This window comes from Danio aesculapii, chromosome 14, assembly GCF_903798145.1.
Source record: "Danio aesculapii chromosome 14, fDanAes4.1, whole genome shotgun sequence".
NCBI lineage: Eukaryota > Metazoa > Chordata > Actinopteri > Cypriniformes > Danionidae > Danio > Danio aesculapii.
In genome coordinates this window covers 22263812-22283492 of record NC_079448.1, presented here as the reverse complement: position 1 = coordinate 22283492, position 19681 = coordinate 22263812, and the positions used below count along the sequence as shown (strand labels likewise).

The 19681-nt window shown below is 36.3% G+C and overlaps 1 protein-coding gene across 1 annotated transcript in view; it reads right to left on the bottom strand.

Moving 5' to 3' along the window:
• Positions 1-19681, bottom strand: part of aff2 (AF4/FMR2 family, member 2) — a 410790-nt gene that overhangs the window by 264823 nt on the left and 126286 nt on the right. The window contains exon 3 of the mRNA XM_056471754.1: positions 6370-7218. Within this exon, the coding sequence (XP_056327729.1) occupies positions 6370-7218 (849 nt within the window). The remainder of the gene's footprint in view (positions 1-6369; positions 7219-19681) is intronic.

Here is a 19681-nt window from a genome sequence, read left to right as displayed (position 1 = left end):
TGAAATGCAGCCATACGTTACTCTGGCTACATAATTCGCAATCTCCAGAAATGTATATAGGGCTACATTTCAGAACCCATGTTGGATTTAGGTTATAGATTTTACATTTGTCAGACAAACAAAAGAAAAGCATGCTTATGCAAAGAAGAAAGACTTTCTCACTGTAAAAAAACAAACAAACAAAAAAAAATCTGTTTTACTTATTTTACAAAGGAATAATGTTTTATTATTCTGAGTATTCACAAATAAAGAACACCTTTACAAATTTAAGGCTGGGGCACACAATGCTGATGGTTAGCAATTGGGCAGTGTCAAGTCGTTGATGCTGACCATTGGTGAAAACAGCGCTTCGAATGGCTGTTCAGCTATGGGAGAACAAAAACTGAAGTGACAAAACAAAGCAAATGACACTAGTCTAGGGTAAATTTGTGCAATTCAGATTCTGCTTATTGAATCTTCCTTTCAATTCCAATAAATTTTGGGAGAAAAAAGCAAATATTTCAAGAAATATGTTTTTATCTTTTATTCTTGCTCCATTTAGGCTATGACCAGTTAGATTGTAACTGTTAACTTGTAACACTGTAACTGACAAAATAACAAAATAAAGAACACTTTCATTAAGGAATGCAAGAGGCAATTACAAAAACTAGAACATGTCATCCTGGAGCTGCTCAAACTTATTGAATCATGATCACTGTATGATTATATCACAACTGATATTTGAATTTGAATGTGACTATCATTTTCTATACATTTTGTACCGGAGTGTTGTGTTTTTGGTGTGTCCAGCATTTTGGTCCACATAAGAGCAGATGCATTCAAAGAGAGATTACAATGTCGCATTGTGGAGAAATACCCTTGTGTCCATTTTGGCAAGATCTTTGTGAAATGTGCTTGCACATTTCTCAAGAATAATTTGCTTGATGAACTTAACTTTTTTTTTCATATGGAATAAAAAAATAAAAAAAAACTGATGAAAAAATCCTACTGTATGCTTTAATCCTTACATTTTCAAACTTCGTAAGTGCAATTTTAGACCGTTGGTGGAGCAAGAGAGATTTCATTTGAGAAATTTCAAACTATTCTTAATCTGTGTTCCAGGTTTCACAACTTTTACAATATGGTTCTATGGGCTGCCAATGTCTCGGTCTTATGGGCTGCCAATGTCTCAAGTGTAGAAGCAGAACAAGAAAGCAAACATAAAAACAAGAACAGATACAGCAGGTGCCAAGAAATCCTCAATGCCAGGCCTCTAATAACATCTAAAATGACAAAACCAGACAAGCAAAACTATAAGCGTAATCTCTCAGCATGTTTGATGCAGCATTTTAAATAGCCCAGCGTGCAGATGGAGAATATCTTCACAGACATTATTGTCTTGTCAAATATGCGCTTCAAGGAGCTAGTGATAAAGCTATTAGTCACATAAAGACTGGGTAATACTTGGTGCAATAACTGTTTTTAGATGGATCAATAGTCTTATCTGTCTGTCGATGTCTCATACTCTGACCAATAAAAAAAAAAATGAGTCGCTCTTTCACAGCAACCAGCACAACGCTAGACTCTAATCAATACACTAGGCGATAACAGAATGCTTCCAAAGCCATTTAGCACAGTCTTATCACTCTGCTGAGCGCTCAACCTGTCAAAATATTTTGTGGTGGGGTGGCACAGGGGAACATTTCATGCCTATCAAGGGGAACAAGCTTCTGCTCTACAACTCAAAAGATGGCAGTTTTAGGAGTTACTCTTCTAGCAGCGGAGGTGTGTGGCCGTCTGAATATAGTACAATTATGTTAAAAAGCCACTACAAAGCTATTATGACAATTAGCACTGAGAACACTCATTTTGGTATATTGGCTAATGGTTCATTTAAGTGATTATTTAACATTTTACATAATTTGCATTTTGCAGTGAAAGACATATGGAAGTCATGTTTTAAATAACAAAACAATGACCAATTGTTCAATGTATGTACAGTTAAAGTCAGAATTATTAGGCCCCTGAATTATTAGCCCCCCTTTTATTTTTTTCCTAAATTTCTGTTTAACGAAGAGAAGATTTTTTCAACACATTTCTAAACATAATAGTTTTAATAACTTATCTATAATAACTGATTTATTTTATCTTTGCCATGATTACCGTAAATAATATTTGACTAGATATTTTTCAAGACACTTCTATACAGCTTAAAGTGACATTTAAAGGCTTAACTAGGTTAATTGGGTTAACTAGGCAGATTAGGGTAATTAAGCAAGTTATTGTATAATGATGGTTTGTTCTGTATAATGATGGTTGTTCTTTATGGAAAAAAATATATAGTTTAATCATTTTGACCTTAAAATGTTTTTAAAAAAATTTTTAACTGCTTTTATTCTAGCCGAAATAAAACAAATAAGAATTTTTCCAGAATAAAAAATATTATCAGACATACTGTGAAAATTTCCTTGCTCTTTTTAACATCATTTGGGATATACTTAAAAAAAGAAAATAAATTCAATGGGGGGCTAATAATTCTAACATCAACTGTAAGTAAATGCTCATTATTTTACAGCTCTGTACTCCGTTATGGTGCTTTTATGTTAGATCTGTTAACAAGATCTGTTTTTTTAACGAGCAATTGTAATTTACTAAGGAGTTTTGAAAATGTGCACTTTTACTTTCCCTTGAGTACATTTTTAGTGCTGAATCGGTACTTTTACTCCTCTACTTTCCTTCAACTTGCAGTCACTACTTTATTTTTTCTTCTCTATGGGGATTAAAAAAATCAGTACTGTGATTCCTGTCCAATCAAATCACACATTGAAGGTAAATCACATCCTAATGAACTACATCAAGACATGGGTGATTTATAATTGCAGCAAACTGTTTGGAAGCATTAAAAGTGTCCAAGAAGATGTCCAAAATGTTTACACGTATTGTCCCAGAAACTTAAGATGCATATCACTGATGAGAAGATGATGACTGTTTGCTGTATGATGACCTAAATGTCCTTGCACGAGACTTCAACATGAAGTCAGCTTGATGTTGTACCCCAACGTCGTGGGGACGTTGCATTTTGTTTGAAATGAAAATCGGGTTGACGTCAGAACCCAATGTAGGGCTGGCAATGTCCAACATTCAACCAAACATCAACGTCTAATGATGTTACAGCTTAACGTTGTGTGGACATTACCACCATGACGTTTATCAGACGTTGGATTTTGGTTGCCATACCTGATGAATAAATGTCAATATTTGACGTCAATATGACACTGGTTTGGGATGTTGGCTCGACTTTGGACTTTGGTCAGTTTCTAACACCTAAAATCAACCAAATATCAACGCTATTTGACGTCATTATTGGACATCAAAATAATGTCCTTAGATGTTGAATTTTGGTCACCTGACGTCACATCCTAAATCTAACCTAATATCAACGTCTTATGACATTGTGTTCCTGCTGGGCAATAACTAAATACACTACAGAATGTTACGTTTACACACATCCACAAATTACATGTAAATTCATAAGCTGTTAACAGTGTAATACTCACTACTCACTACTCTATTACTTTTGAAAGGCCTACTTTTTACTCGTACTTTGAGTAATATTTACAACAGATACTTTTACTCTACTTGCACTTCAGTTTTAGGCAAGTAATGGTACTTTTACTTAAGTATGATTTTTCAGTACTCGTTCCACCACTGATCATCACAAAAGACCAGCTTAGAAAAAAATATGGTATGAGAAATCCACTGTAACCACTGACAGTCTTTCCTATTTTAGAAATAAAAAAGAATAACATGTAAGCAACCTAAGAGCGTTCTGCCAAATTCCGAACACAATAAAATACCATCCGCTCATGTGACAACAAAGAAAACCTGGGAGGATATACAATCAGGAAAGGCTTTCACACAATTCAACACCTCAGCCACAGCCAAACCTGGATAAATAAGCCTGAAGAGCTGCGGAATAATAAGTAGCCAACACAACAGAGTACAGGTGAATCCCACGAGAGCCGCTTCTACAGAATCCACTCCTTTTAACAAACTAAAGCTACGCAAGGCAGGGTGGAAAAAAATCAAATCAATGTCCTTGAAGATGTTTTCTTTTCTCCCGAGAGCCATCTTGAAAGAGCGGCTCTACACGCGCTCTCTATTTCAATCCTACTAGCCCTGTTTTTGTAACTCTCTGCTTTTTCCCCATTTATTTTTTTTCCTTTTGCATCTCTCCCTCACTTTCAGGCAGTGACTCATCTGTCAGAGGAAGAGGTAGGGAAAAGATGGCGTAGACCCAGCTGGGGCCCACTCTACGGGGGGTCTTCTCTCTATATGCCTGGCCCTCTTTGCAATAACAACATCCATCTCCATTTTCCTGCAAGCTGACCGGTATGAGGGCACTCTCAGAGCAATTAAAATTCCCCAGGTTTTCACTCTTGCCACATGCTTAACTGTACTGTGCGAACGCACCATATGCTTCAAGATGGGCTATAGTGCAATTTGGAGCCTGATGGCCATTGAGATCCCCACAGAACAAAGAGGTAGAACAGCTGGCTGCCTTGCCATGGTTGGATAGCGGCGAGTCAACCTGTTCAATCATATGCCACTCTTGTTTACTGCACCTTATCGTATTTGGTTTGTTTGCTTTATGTGGAGTAAACCCCGTAGGTAAGAGTGATGGGAATTTCAACCTACTGCTCAAACAAGCTTAAGGCATCGATACGAGGCTATTTTTCAAATCATGCGCTGGTAATGCAGGAAAATTACCTCTCCGAGAGATACCACCTCAAAGTAAAGGAATTCATTAGTTGCTGCTGGGTTTTTATAGAGCCAAACATGAGCCTGAAGCGTAATAACAGAACTATTAGCCCGCCACAATCTATTATCTTTAATCTGAGACCACCTACTGGCTAAATCCTAAATGATGGTTGGTATTCCCTGTCCCAGAGGACCATGCTGAGTTTTCAACTGCAGTCATTTCTCTCTACAGAATGCCATGGGATCAAATACTCCGCTAGCAGTCATTCAGAGGAAGTGACGGCACTGGATAGCCTGTAAACGGCTTTAGCGTGGCTCATGTATCACGACCTGAGCGAGGTCAACAGAACTCTACTCTAGGTGTCAGCCCCACAGAAGGGATAAAGTTAACATTGCCGGTGATAAAGCTCCTCTGTGTTAACCCCCAGAGGGTTAATTCAGAATGCATGGGCCTCTTCGGTGTGAAGAAATTTGTTTGTGTCTAAAACTTCAAGACATGGCAGCTCTTCCGAGGTGTTTCAGGAGGCTTTCAGATGAAACCCAGGTCAAAGGGCAGCAAGTTGGCAAACTTTCACATAGATCAGGCACTGAGAAGCTAATTATTGGCAAGCTCAACTTTAAATAAGTACTAGGCCCTCGAGAAAGTCATATCTACGACTCTTTTATCATCGCAGCAGGCTTACGGAATTCACTAAACAGCTACTCGATGAAAGAAAGTATATCAAAATGCACAAAAGAGATTTCTTAGGACATTCTTAATTATAATACTGAACAGACTGTGAGGGAACTCATCTTGACTGACTTATTTCCACTGAAAGTCACAGCTGAATTTGCAGGATCATACTGTTTCAATCTATGTTAGCCCCAAGTGAAATTGATACAAATGTAAAGCCATGTGGATCAGTGTAATTACAGACCTATCCGTACAAATCTTAGCACAAAATAAAGAAAAGAGAATTAGGTCATATACTTTGGTTAAAGACACAGGCAATGATGATGGAGAAGAGCATTTTTCAGCCTTTACAACATACAATTAGAGCATGTTTGTGAAAATGCCCACAAAGACTTACTGAACAAAGAGATGCATTATTTCACTCTAAAATATTATTCGGCCTTCAAAAGTCAACCATTTTAGCCATTGGATATATCAGGTAAATAAAATCTTCTAAAAACTGTACCACATTTTTCCATTTTATTCAATCACAGAGATCTTCTGAACAGTTTTACCTCTAGAATAGTTTTTCATGTCACAGCAGAGCCAATATCAACTTACTTCAGCAACTTGAACACAGGCAAATCACTGAGGTTAGAATTTTCCTCAAAACATTGAGGCTAAAAAGAACTTGATCTTTAAACCCACCAACAAGAAAACTTCCTTACAGACTAGGTAGGTACACAATAAAGTCTGAGGTTCATTAGCTGATTATTAATGAAGCACTCCATTATGTCAAGCCCTCGTTCTGCCAGGTTTCAATGCAAAACAGACCAAGCCAGGGGAAAGTCAACAGAGCCAAGCCTATCTGCCAACTGTTCCTGTCCAACTACCTCTGCATCCAAATGAGAACAAATGATTACAACATCTGCAGGAAGCCTGCCCTTCGACTAAGGCAAAAAAGTGGTCACACTCACCTCCCCGGATTGTGGCAGTGTCAGCTTAGGAATTTTGCCCTTGGTCCCAGCCGTGCTGCTTTTGGTATCCAACAGACCTCCAAATGGCACACTGTTGTACCCCTCCACCAGTTCTACAGGGGGTTTGAGTTCTGGGGAATCATTGGGGACCTGGTCCTGGCCATCCATGGGCCTGACATAGGCAGTGGGTTTCTGCTGCACAGCGCTGCTAGGCTTGCAGTGGAGGCCTTGGGGGAAAGTTGGCGTTGAGAGGCCACTGGGAAGCAGGGATGTAGAGGCCAGTGGTGAGCTTGAGCCATGGGAACATGAGTCCTGTTCAGCGGGAGACTTTCCGAGGCCAGGCTCAGCTGTGGCTAGACCTTTGCCAGACTGTGCCTGCTTCCTGCTGGAGTGTGACGAAGTAGTAGGTCCATTGGGATTGGGACTTGAGTCCTCTTGGTCCTGATCATGTCTATTAGAGGTCTGCTCATGACTGGAGTGCTTGCCTCGGCTAGCCGCTTGTGTGGTCTGGACACCACTTGAACTGTGACCCCCTCGGGACCAGTCTGAAGAGCGTGACTTTTTGCCTTTATGTCCATGCATGACGCTTGAACCTGGTATGGTGTTGGCAGGGGGTGGGGGCATGGAGGTGCTGTGGCTTCCAGGTTGAGATGGAGCTGGTCGGCTCCGCTGAGCCTTAGGGAAAAAGCCTGGCTGGTCAGGTTTCTCCACTGGAGTCTGGGGGACAGAGTTCTTAGGAATGCCCACAAGGTGACTCTGGTTGGAATGACTGGTCAGGAGCTCCTTCATTTCATCATAATTTCCGAGTGTGTTTTGTACCCGATTGGCCAAGGCATCCCCTTTATTAGTCTGAAAGAAAAAGAAAAACAAAGACAAATATGAAACATATGTAGAGTTTTAGAAACAGTTCATGAAACATAAAATAGCTTTGAGTGATGAATAGACCAAAATTTAAGGTGTAATACAATGTAAAACATAATATACAAATACTATTCAACTCCACCAGAACCATTGGTTCTCAAAGTGTCTCATAAGCAAATCAATGTGTTTTATTTGAAAGCTGCAGCAGAAGCTTATATTATTAATGAATGATTTCAAGTTGTTATTCACATAAAAAAAAAAAAAAATTATAAAACTGCCTGGGTTTAGAAAACTTGTAGTTAGCCATTCATTTTATTTTATTTTTTTATGGTGTTCATTTTTAACGTATATTGTTATTAGTTGAAGTAGTGTGATTGTCTTGTTTTTATACATTGAAGATGCTTGAATGGAGCTGTTATTGAATGTACATTGTAAAAAATCTTACAAATTGTTAACTCAATTTAAAATTGTAAGTTAGGTAGATTTTTTTTTGCTCAGAGTTGAATTTACTCAAAAAAAGATTTAACTACGTTTGGAACTGTTTTTTCAATGAGAGTAAATTTTTTTTTTTTTTAAATCAGTTGAAGAGACTGATTTAATTTTGATCTCTTTATTTGAGTGTTTAGCGCTGTGAAAAGAAAAAGTTGAGTTAACTTTTAAAGCAATCAACTGCAAAGATATTTTGAGTTTATTAAGCTTCAGTGGTTGAAGTTGTACCAAATTATTGCATTAAGTAAACTTGACTCAAACCAGTCAACTTTTTGGCACAATTTCAACCACTGAAGCTTAATAAACTCAAAACTACTTTGCAGCCAGTTGCTTTGAAGTTTTAAGTTAACTCAACTTTTTGATTTTTTTATAGTGTGATATTATGAATTATTTAATTAAAAAACAGCATATTGGTGTGGAATTACTTTATTTTAAGGAGAGTGAATAATCAAATACGATTAATTTCAGGGGATCTATCAGTTTAACTGGACGATCAACATCAACTGTATAAATTGGTTAGAACATATGTATAAAAAAGGATAAAGGTAAATACCACAACACACCAGGAACTCCATAACACCAAAAGTAACACACCAAACACATCACGTTTGTGAATATGAGTAATTTAATGTCTTCAAACAACCTGTTTCAGTCTGGACATCTCTAAAGACTGCTTTTGTCAGCATAAAGAACCTGAGCATCTATCATAAGCTTTAGCTGACTAGACCATTAACATAGTTTTGATATGCATGCCAACGCTACATTGATGTTAGTCAATATTTATGAAACCCGACGACGTGTGATCACAGAAATGGTGAGACGCTGTATTTAGAATCATTTCAGAATGTTTCTGTTTGTGTGCCATTCCTTTCCATGTCTGAGTACAGATCTGAATAAAATAATGTTTGCAAACGTCTCCTGAATTTAGGGCAGGCATAAAGACGTAGTTTTCTCCTCTCCAGATACTCCAGTCTGCTTCTTCCCACAACAAGAGGCCTTTTTATAATAACCGTTATCTTTTAGACCGTGCAGCACATCATTAGTAGCACAGCATTCTACAGAACAGAAGCACGCTGCCCTTCCCCCACTGATTATCTGCATAATAAACAACATCCAGGCCTTTATTCTAGCATTCATCACTACCTTTATTCAAAGGCTCCTACTGTAAGTATCAGCATCCTAAATTTAAAGCATCTCAATACAGAGGCACTCCAACAATAAATAAAACAATGCATGCGTGTGTGTGCTTCTACTCTGATACAATTAAAGGCTACGTTAATCCCAGGAAGCAAAAGAAAGGAGATAAATCTATTAGGATTCTCCATTCATTTCACATGTAATTGCTACATTAATAACAGTGCAGCTCTTCTAAAATGCAAATGCGTCTGTTATTGCTTTCAACAACATAAACAGTCAATAAACAAGTAATGTTAAATGATGCACGACCAGCATAGCGCATGCAAGGCTATTATAGCGGTGATGGAATTATGCACTGGACGGTTAACATGTGACCCTTACACACAATAGAGGGTCTGATTCTAGACCATCTCAGTCTAACATTAACGCTAACCTCTAACCTGGAAAAGCCTGAGCACTAATGTTAGCAATTAAAATGTATTGACTGTGCTTTTAATTCAGAGATTTATTGTAATGACATTTTTCACAATGTGCATCCATCCATCCATCCATCCATCCATCCATCCATCTATCTATCTATCTATCTATCTATCTATCTATCTATCTATCTATCTATCTATCTATCTATCTATCTATCTATCTATCTATCTATCTATCTATCTATCTATCTATCTATCTGTAAATCTGTCCATCCATCCGTCCGTCTGTCCATCCATCCATCCGTCCATCCATCCATCCATCCATCCATCCATCCATCCATCCATCCATCCATCCATCCATCCATCCATCCCTACATGTCTATCTGTTTATCTGCATGTCTATCTGCATGTCTGAACGTATTTTGTTTGTACTAAACTCACATAAAACCAATATTATTATTTTTAATTTTAACACTATAAACATTTTATCAGACAAACGTATGTGCAAGTCCAGAACAAGAAGACACCAATTAAAAGAATTAAAAGAGTAAACTACATTATGTACATGACAATGTATTAAAAATGTAACAATTTCAGTAACTTGATTCACATGAATTTATATATTGAAATAATAATAATAAAAATAAACTAACAAACAATGCATTATATTGCATGCCAGGGTGGAAATTGGCAAAAAATTTAAAATTAAATAAAATGGCAGCAATAACAATAAGTCCAATCTGTAGTCTGCAACTGTTTTTTTGGATGTAGCCAAGTTAAGGCGAGTTTATTTATATACCATATTTCATATACAATGGTAATTCAAAGTGTTTTATAAACAAGCATAAAAGAAACAAGAAAATAGAAACAACAAAGCATAAAAATTATTAAAGACAGAAAAAAAAACAGACTAAAATGTGTTTAAAAACAGGTTTTAAAAGAATGAAAAAGAACAGAAAAAATGCACTAATTTTTTAACTAAAACACTCCATAAACCTAATGTGGTTTGAACAGACGAATAAAAAAATCATTTATTTAAACACTTCATAAATTGTCTAATCCAAAACATTATATTGTGCTTTAGAAAAACAGTATTCATATGCAGGGCTTTACATTAACAACTGCCAACCCGCCAATTGCGGGTAGATTTCAGCGGTGCCGGGTAAAACAGACACTCCCACTAGCCACTTTGGCTGGTTGAAAATTATTTTCCCAGATAATAATTCTTAAAAGCAGGGTTCGACAATAAGGATGGTCCAATATGCATGCAAAGGCGATCTTATAATTGAGAAGTAACACGACTGACAAAAATAACTGCGTTCGCAACTTCGAGCAAAGCAGGTGAATACTGAATTAGAGGTTAACCACTCACGCTATGGCCTACAGCTGAGGTGATGGGCACGACGCGTGCGCGCTCCCGTTTCCTTTCGTGAACCAACTGTGTCTAGAAACAACTGATGCGATCGGTTCTCCTTCAAATAGACTAGACAAAAAGGGATGAACATGCACCCACAGTCTTGCTGCTGTCAAGATTTCCAGAGTTGACTTATTGTAAGTAGCACCAGTTGCTTTCGCTTTAACCATTCTCTGAACAGATTATTTATGGGTCTAACATTACCCGTGTGTGTGTGTGTGTGTGTGTGTGTGTGTGTGTGTGTGTGTGTGTGTGTGTGTGTGTGTGTGTGATCATCCTTTTATTATCACATGGTATGTTTTTTACCTGCTTTTTTGCGTTAATGTGGTTTAATTATCATTAATGGGAGATTAACTCCCCATTTATTTGTAGTTAACTGGTGATCTGGGACCTTTAGCCAGGACAGATTACTATGCATATATTTTGTTGAAGAAAATTATAGTATACAGCTATATTTTGCTTGTTTTGACTCATTTAAAATTTGTGGCTAAGAAATAATTAATTGTTTACGTTTGGTGTGGTCAGAGATAAATTTGGTTAATCCTTCATATTGAGCTCTGAAAATGATGTGAAATAAAAACTCATTGTAATACTATGAAACCATGACCCATATGCTAATGATTAAGCTAGCTCATACACGACACACAAAAAAAAGTGAAATGAATGAGGAAGCATGTGGAGATAACGCAAAATCTAAATCAAGTCACATGTCAAAGTCATATTTATTATTTATGTGTATAAAATATATTTTTCCAACAATAAAATTTTGGCTAGTGAAAATGGCGAGTAACTAGTAATGTTGGAAAACTACTAGCCACAGTGGCTGCTGATCAAAAATGTTAATGTCAAGCCCTGTTCATATGTAATATTAATAATCATAAGTCCAAGGCACTCGAAAAATGTTGAAAATATATTAAAAAGCCTTTATTGACATGGCTTTTCCTTAAACCTTAAAAAGGGCAGTTTTAAGGAATAGCCATGTCAATAAAGGCATTTGAATAGTTTCCACATTTTTTCGAGTGCCTTGGACTAAATCAAGCTCCACCTGAGCATTTTTGTTTGATTTTAGATTAATAATCATTTCTTTAGTAACACTTTTCAGTAAGGTTTAAATAGTTCATGTATTTACTAACATGAACAAACCATTAACAATAAATTACAGCATGTAATAATCATTTTTTAATTTAACGTAACAACGTAACGAATAATAAAGAAAATCATGTTGTTCATAGCTAGTTCTCGTTACCTCACAGTACATTACACTTATACTGTAAAAATTATTTTGCTGCTTGTTATTATTTGAAATTATATAAAAAAAATTTGAGGGAAAACTTAATTGTTTTATGTTCAATCCAATCCAATTCGTTAAGTTAAATTAATCGATTTGTGTTGGGACAATATTAGCTACCACAACTTTGGACTTTAATAATGCATTAGTAAATGTTGAACTATGATTAATAAATACTGTAAAAGGACTGTAAAATGTGACATGTTAATAATATTTCTAACACTTTCTTATTAGTTTTACAATTTTCAAACACACATCAGATATTTTTTTAATTCATTTGCTTTTGTATGGTAAACAATATTGGAACTATTTTTGGATCATTGCTTGATCTTCAATGTAAAATCAGTGTCCACTGACCTTTTAACATACAGATGATGTGAATGCCATTGTCGGGGAACACTCTGAGGGGAATGTGGGCCAGTGTGCTCTAGTGTATTTTTTTAAAGTGAAAGATCTAAAAGGGAACAGTCTTGAGTGAGAGGAGAGGGTGAAGCTCCCAGACGAGGTGGTTCGGTCAATGTGAGAGAAAAATCCATCTGGGGCGCACACAAAGAGCTGTTGTGTGAGCTGGACTGCTTGACTGAAGTATGAGAATGCTGGAGCGCAGCCAGACACGCATTCAACACGGCAGCTCCAGCTCGGGGGAAGGTGAGAAACAGAGAAATGCTCTCATTTATAGCGTTAATTGCTGACATTTTACGTTCAAAGTTTCTTCAAATTATGAATAACGCATTTATGAATGACTAATCGTGTACCTACGCTGACAGTTAAAGCTTTTACTAGCTCATTAACGTGTTCGTCGGAAGATATAAGCACTTTAAAACGTCTAGCAGTTTTTGGATTTACTACTTCAACATAAATAAAGTATACAAACTATTTTAATGACTTGCAATTTGCATAACCGCATCATTATCTGTTGTCTGACAGATAAACAAATAAATGATGGTTCAACATCCAGATCAACTTAGACGAAAAGATCTTTCAGTTATTTCTCAAAGACTGTTATGAGAATAAGGCCCTGTTTACACTAATTTTAGCTTGAAAATGCATACGTTTTGCTACGGTTATTCCTTCCATCCACACTACCCTGGAGCTTTCGAGCCCTGAAAACTGAGCTTTTTGGAAATGCTGAAGAGGCAGTTTTGGTTTTAAAATGCTGCTGCTCCATGTCAGTGTGGATTGGGGAAAACGGAGACATCTGAAATCAGAGGTGTGGCTGCAGACATTTACATCTGATTGGGGCCTTTTCCTCAATATTAAGTGCACAAAGTTCAGTCCTGCACCCTTTCCTTAAGTTTAAACTTTGCAAGTTTGGAAAACAAACTCCAGAGGACACGTCAGGTAAATCTCAAAGGGAACGGTGCTACTTTATAACCTCATTTACATCACCTGGCTACATTGTTTCACTATTTTAACAGTAAAATGATAACATGATTGTTACGTGCCAGCACGTATTGGTTATTTTTGTTTGTTTTATGTGTCTCATTATGTTTTTCTTTCAATCACTCCAGTTCACTTCCTTGTTTTTGTCTACTGCTATTCCTGATTGGCTGGTTCACCTACACTTGATACAACCAATCCTGACCATGGCTCATGCTCATTGGTTCCTGAGTTACAACTTGGTCCCGGTTTCAGCCAATCAGATCCCTCAAGCTTGCTTTATATTTTTCACCTGCGAGAAATTTGGCAGTTTTAATATATTAATGAAAAGGAAATATTCAGATGGGACAATAGAAACAAATCAAATACTCAGCCAAACAGAGAACTATAATTATTTAATTTCATTTTTGAGGGAAACCGGGCTAATATATAGAATATAATAGATATAATATGAGTCTGAAGTCATTATGGTTCACACTTCGGTATGGTAGGTGGCGGCAATCCACCTTAAAGTTGGATGCCATCGGCCATAAAACAAGAAGAAGAAGAAGAAGCTTGGCAGTCTTTGTTGGCTTGATTTGGCATTGGTTCCTATGCTGATTGATTGATTGATTGATTGATTGATTATGTGTTTATATCCCCAATTTGTTCAGTTTTGTTGTGATTTATTGTCAGTTCGCACCTTTACTTACACTGTGTAGTCTTTTTGGTTTAGTCACTGTCTGTTCTTGTCAGTGTGTAATCATTCATTCCCTTTCCTCATGTTTCCCAACAGAGGTTTGGTAGAAAGACTGATAAATGAGTAGTTCACGTGACATACATTTAAACACATATGAGTTTAACTGTGTAAAGATACATAAGGGAAGGGGGTGGATATTTGTGGTTAAATGTATAGTTAGTATAGTTTAGTAGTATAGTTTAGTATAGTTTCGGTAGGACGTCTTTGGACGAAGATTGATTTTTTTTTTTTTTTTTGGTTTATTAGACTAGATTAAAGGGGATTTTATATTAGTAAGACTGTTTTGGTTTAATTGTTTATTTGCTTTAAGTGCCACCCATACCCAGTCTTTCTAATTTATGTTTTGTTTTTGGTTGTTGCTTCACTAATCACTACGTGTAATAAATCACATTATTTGTACAGCAGTTCTTCTCTGTGGTTGTTACTTTCAGTACAATTCTTTTTGAGTGTTTGTTTGAACCAGATCCTAGGTCAAGTGTGCAACCCTACTCCCCTAGATTGCCCAGGGCTTGTAACAATGATATAAAGAAAAAAAATGTTGAGCCATCATGTAGCTATATATATATATATATATATATATATATATATATATATATATATATATATATATATATATATATATATATATATATATATATATATATATATATATATATTTAGGTTTATACAATATAGGAAATAAAGGCAAGCAATCTATCAATATGCAGAATCAGTTTACGTGTAAATTACACATTACATGAGAATGAGAAATAGATTCAAAAGGCCATTAGACAGAGACCAGATGAAGTAAATATCAAGTTTAACAACTACAGTGAGATGCGATCCAGCAGTAAATCCTTGATGAACTGTCCGACGTGTGCTGCTCTCAGGGGAGGTGCTCAAAGTAACCGCTAACTGCCTGGAGCTCAGACGTTTGTATACTGTACACTGCAGCGCATGCCAGAGTGTGTGTGTGTGGTCACGTGATGTTCGTTTTCAGCAGTGTAGTGTGGACGGAGATCTTTTCAGAAGTGCTAGGTGAAACACCAGTGTGGACGTGGATTGTTTTCATTCTAAAATGCCTTTTCAAAACTAGAACATATTAGTGTAAACGGGGCCTAAATGGATTTTTTTTTTTTGTTGTTTTTGCAGTTTGATTATTTACTCTAACAGCACATTTTGAAAACACAAACTTCATAAATGGCATATAAAGGGATACAATTTTTTTTTAATAAAAAAGCTATTGATATTTTGTGAAAGGTGCGATCATCAGCATACATATTATTTGTCCGTTCTAAACACATGTGCCTAATTAACCAAAGCAACAATGGTGGAACTACTGGCCTGACATCCATAATGCTGCATTCTTAATAATTTCCACTCATCTGTGCGGCTGGGATTATCTTAAAATTGCTATTGTCTGAACACAAATAGCTTCAAAAATGCAAAAGGAAAACATCTTTCAATTTTAGAAAAGCAGTGTTGTGTAAATGTCCCCTAAGTCTTCAGTTTCTGAAGACTCGGATTAATATACTACTAAAACAATAAATTATTTCATACATTTCTAAATGTTTAACACATAAGTTTACATTTTACTCTGTAACCAAACCCCTGGGTATTATTACAATTTCCAGCAATCCTCATGCAGTTCAGCCAAGAGCTAAATAATCGGAGCTGCTGCTCCACATTCATGTTATAGCTCCATATTCCTGTTTTGTAACTCATCTGTGTGTATTTTATTTTCTCTTAAAGGATTTTAAGATGAAGAAAGCTGATAAAAGAGTAAACCCTTGCCAATAAATATTTAACAGACAAAAAGCTCACATAACATGTGCAATCATAGATGCTATCTCTCTTTGACTAGCATGCGATTAGGGGTTTCAATGACATCATTCACTTCTTAATTTTGATATTAAGCACTCAGGAGTTTTAAGAGATACAAACAAGATTGTTCATTATTAGGACCATATCATCCTGAACACAAATGCTGAAATGTGTGAGTTTATGGTTCTTTATTTACCACCTTTTTATTTTTCAAATCAGTAACAATCAAAGCACCTCATCCAACATACAAATCATTAAATTAAAAGTTATATTGTTATTACTTGTTTCCCATTCATCAGGGATGTCAACAGTCAATTAGTTGTCGATATTGCCTTGAATCGATACACCTTATTGAAGTTCAATTAAGCATGGACGTCATTAATGTGCAATTTTTTGAGGAGCGAAATAATTAAAGCAGATATAAGGAGAAAATGAAGCAGGCACACACGAGTTAATTAAAATCTCTTTGGTATTTACTGACATGGGTGCACATACAGTATTGCTTCACTCATAAAAGATGTACAAACCAGGCTCATTCTGAAAACGTACCACTATATACATTTCTGGAGAACACCAAATACATCCCAGGATGTACACTTTTTTTACATTTTGTGTTTCGCGAATCCACCAGATGCCACTGTGTATGCATTTTCAGATCAAATGTTCTCACGTGAGTGCCATTTCCACCTGCTGTTCTTGCGTAAATCCACCCGATGTCGACTGACTGATCAACTGACCCACCCTCCTCCTTCCCTAAACCCAACCAATAGTGTTTTCAAAAGCACTAATTGCAATGGGCAATGCTCAACCCCTTCCCTAAACCCAACTAACAGTAAAAGCAATACAGAAAAAGAAAAGCCCTCGCCTGATTTTTACAACGTTTTCAGATTTTACCACATTCTCACCCTGTTATTTACTTGTTTATTTATTTTTTTTTTGTCTTCTGTTTTTGTCTTACCTGCTTTCTGGAATAGTTCTTCACCAGACTTGAACACTGTCGTCAGCTACTCTCTGCATCTTAAGTCTGCCAACGTACATTGGTAGCTAACTGGACAAACTGGTAACAGTGGGAAAGCCATTCATATGGAGGTAAGCGAAAAAAGGAACAGCATCATACCACCCCGTATTGTTTATTTTAAAGACAAAATGCAGCCATAGGTACTTCTGGTTAAATTCACGATCTCCAGAAATGTAAATAGGGGTATTTTCAGAATGAGCCTATGTTGAGTCTATTTGCACCAAATACTTAAATTCATATCTGGTGTGATTCAATTATGGTTCTAATTTGTATTAGGTCACAATGTGCCACTGAAGCAAACGGATCTATGCATTTATAATCTAATTGATAGTTGATTTATATTTGGATCTATTCATTTAGCAGATGCTTTTATACAAAGTGACTTACAGCACAAGTGAGGGTAAAAGAAGCACTTTAAATAATCAGAGCAGCAGCATATAAATGCATTGACAAGTCTAAAATAGTTTTGTTTAAATTATTATTATTAATTATAATTATGTTTTAGGGGGGTTTAACCTTTTTATTGAACAGGATAGCAGAGATTATAAACAGGGCAGTGTGGGGACCAGAGAGAGGGAAAGGATCGGCAAAGGATTGGCATCTCAGTTTAATAAGTGTGACCAGTACAGCTTTTTTATTTACCTATCATTTGACTTTTTGTCATTTTAAATCTGCAATGGGATACATTTTCAGAATGAGCCTATGTCAAAGATTTGCCTCTATTTGCACCTTTGCATGCACATATTTGGTGTGATTCAAATATGGTTCTAATTTGAATTATGTCACAATGTGCCACTGGAGCAAAGAGATATATGCATTTATAATCTAATTGACAGTTGATTTACATTTGCATTTATTAATTTAGCACAACGTTTCTCAACCACATTCCTGGAGACCCACCAACGCTGCATGTTTTCGATGTCTCCTTAGTCTGTCATAGCCATTACAGGTCTTTCAGTCTCTGCTAATAAACTGATGATCTGAATCAGGTGTGTTTGGTTAAGGAGACTAATGGTTATGGTTAATGGAAAATGTGCAGAGGTTGTGGTCCTCCAGGAACGTGGTTGAGAAACACTGATTTAGCAGAAGCTTTTATACAAAGTGACTTATAGCACAAGTGAGGGTAAAAGAAGCACTTTAAATAATCAGAGCAGAAGTATATAATAATTTTTTAGGGGGTTTTAATCTTTTTATTAGACAGATTAGTGAAGATTATAGACAGGAAAGTGTGGGGACGAGAGCGAGGGGAAGGATCAGTCAAGGACCTCAAGCCAGGAATCGAACTCGGGTCGCCATGAACACCTCTGTGCTTTATGTCGCTTCACATTACCTCTAAACTATCAGTGCTAACTAATAAATTTTTTTATAAGATCACCCTATAGGTGGTTTGTCAAGACCACTCTCTGTGTTAAGCATACTCAGAATTGAAGGTTTTCCAAAAGTATGGAATGCTTATGAAGAGGAAAGAGTGTGTCAACTGCATGTTGTCAATCCACCACCTGTGTGAAATACACTAAGAATTGTTAAACACATTGTTTTCCCAGGAACATGGAGTGTTAAAAGAAAGAGTCTGGTGCATATGGAGAAAGAGTGTGTCCTACAGCTGGTTTGGCAACTGATCATGGCAATCACATCCCTAATACCAATCATATATTTTTTTCTGTTTTAAGTTTAATATAAGTGTGCAAAATCATGAAAAAAAAACTAATCTTTTATTTAATTTAAAAAAAAAAAAATTTTTTACTGTTTGTTTGTTTGTTTGTTTGTTTGTTTTTAATGGAAAATCCTAAAGGCTAAAAGACATTATAAGACCAGGCAGACAGATAGATAAAAATATTGATAAATAATATGGGATAAATAGATATTAATAACACTAATATAGCAGTAATAAAAATTATGCATACATAATATACCGTCACCTTAGAATTATAAAAAATATAATAGAATGCAAAAATTTTGAAGCTCAATATCTCAAAATCATTCAGAACGCAGATAGAACCTTATAATTCCAAGGTGAGGATACTACTTCAAATTAAAATCATTTATTATTTAAAAAAAAAAACTATGTATTACATCATCAAGGTCCCTATTCTGCAGTTTTAAAAGATGGTTCTTAATGCAACCTTATATGAAAAACAGGTTTTACTGTTGATTCAAGCCAAATGACCCTTACCTTGTACAATTCAGAACCATTTTTCCTAAGAGTGTGCAAGAGACTTTGTAATGGCCATTACTTAATTGCCCAGAAGGAGAATCCTGGGAAAAGGGCACCATTCTTCTGCCCCTTGTGGCCTTCTTTACTTCAAGACAAGGAGAGATTACCTACTTAAACATACTTAAGTGCTCCAGTGTCAGCTGCCTCTTTAAAACACTCCACAATGTCTTGATAAATGCTTGTAATGACTCGTACAGACTTATTTCTTTGAATTGCGAAATACAGACTTGTGGAAGAGGCTAAAATGAACACATGAACCACTTCATACAGGAAAAAGAGAGCAGAGAGGCATCTTGAATGATATACATTTATGTCTGTGAGAATGCTTGTGTCTAAACTGTGTTTGTTTAGGTGGTACCAGCAGTGTAAATGCAGTTTAATGGGGTCATATTAAAAAGACACTGTGTGTTCTAGAGATTTGGGTACTTGGGCGCTACCACTCTGCGCAGGCTATTCACACACACAATGAGAGTCTTTGTTTTCTCTCTCAATTGCAGACCCTTTCCAACTTCACCAAAGAATTCTCAGCATTTCCCTTAATGGATGTTA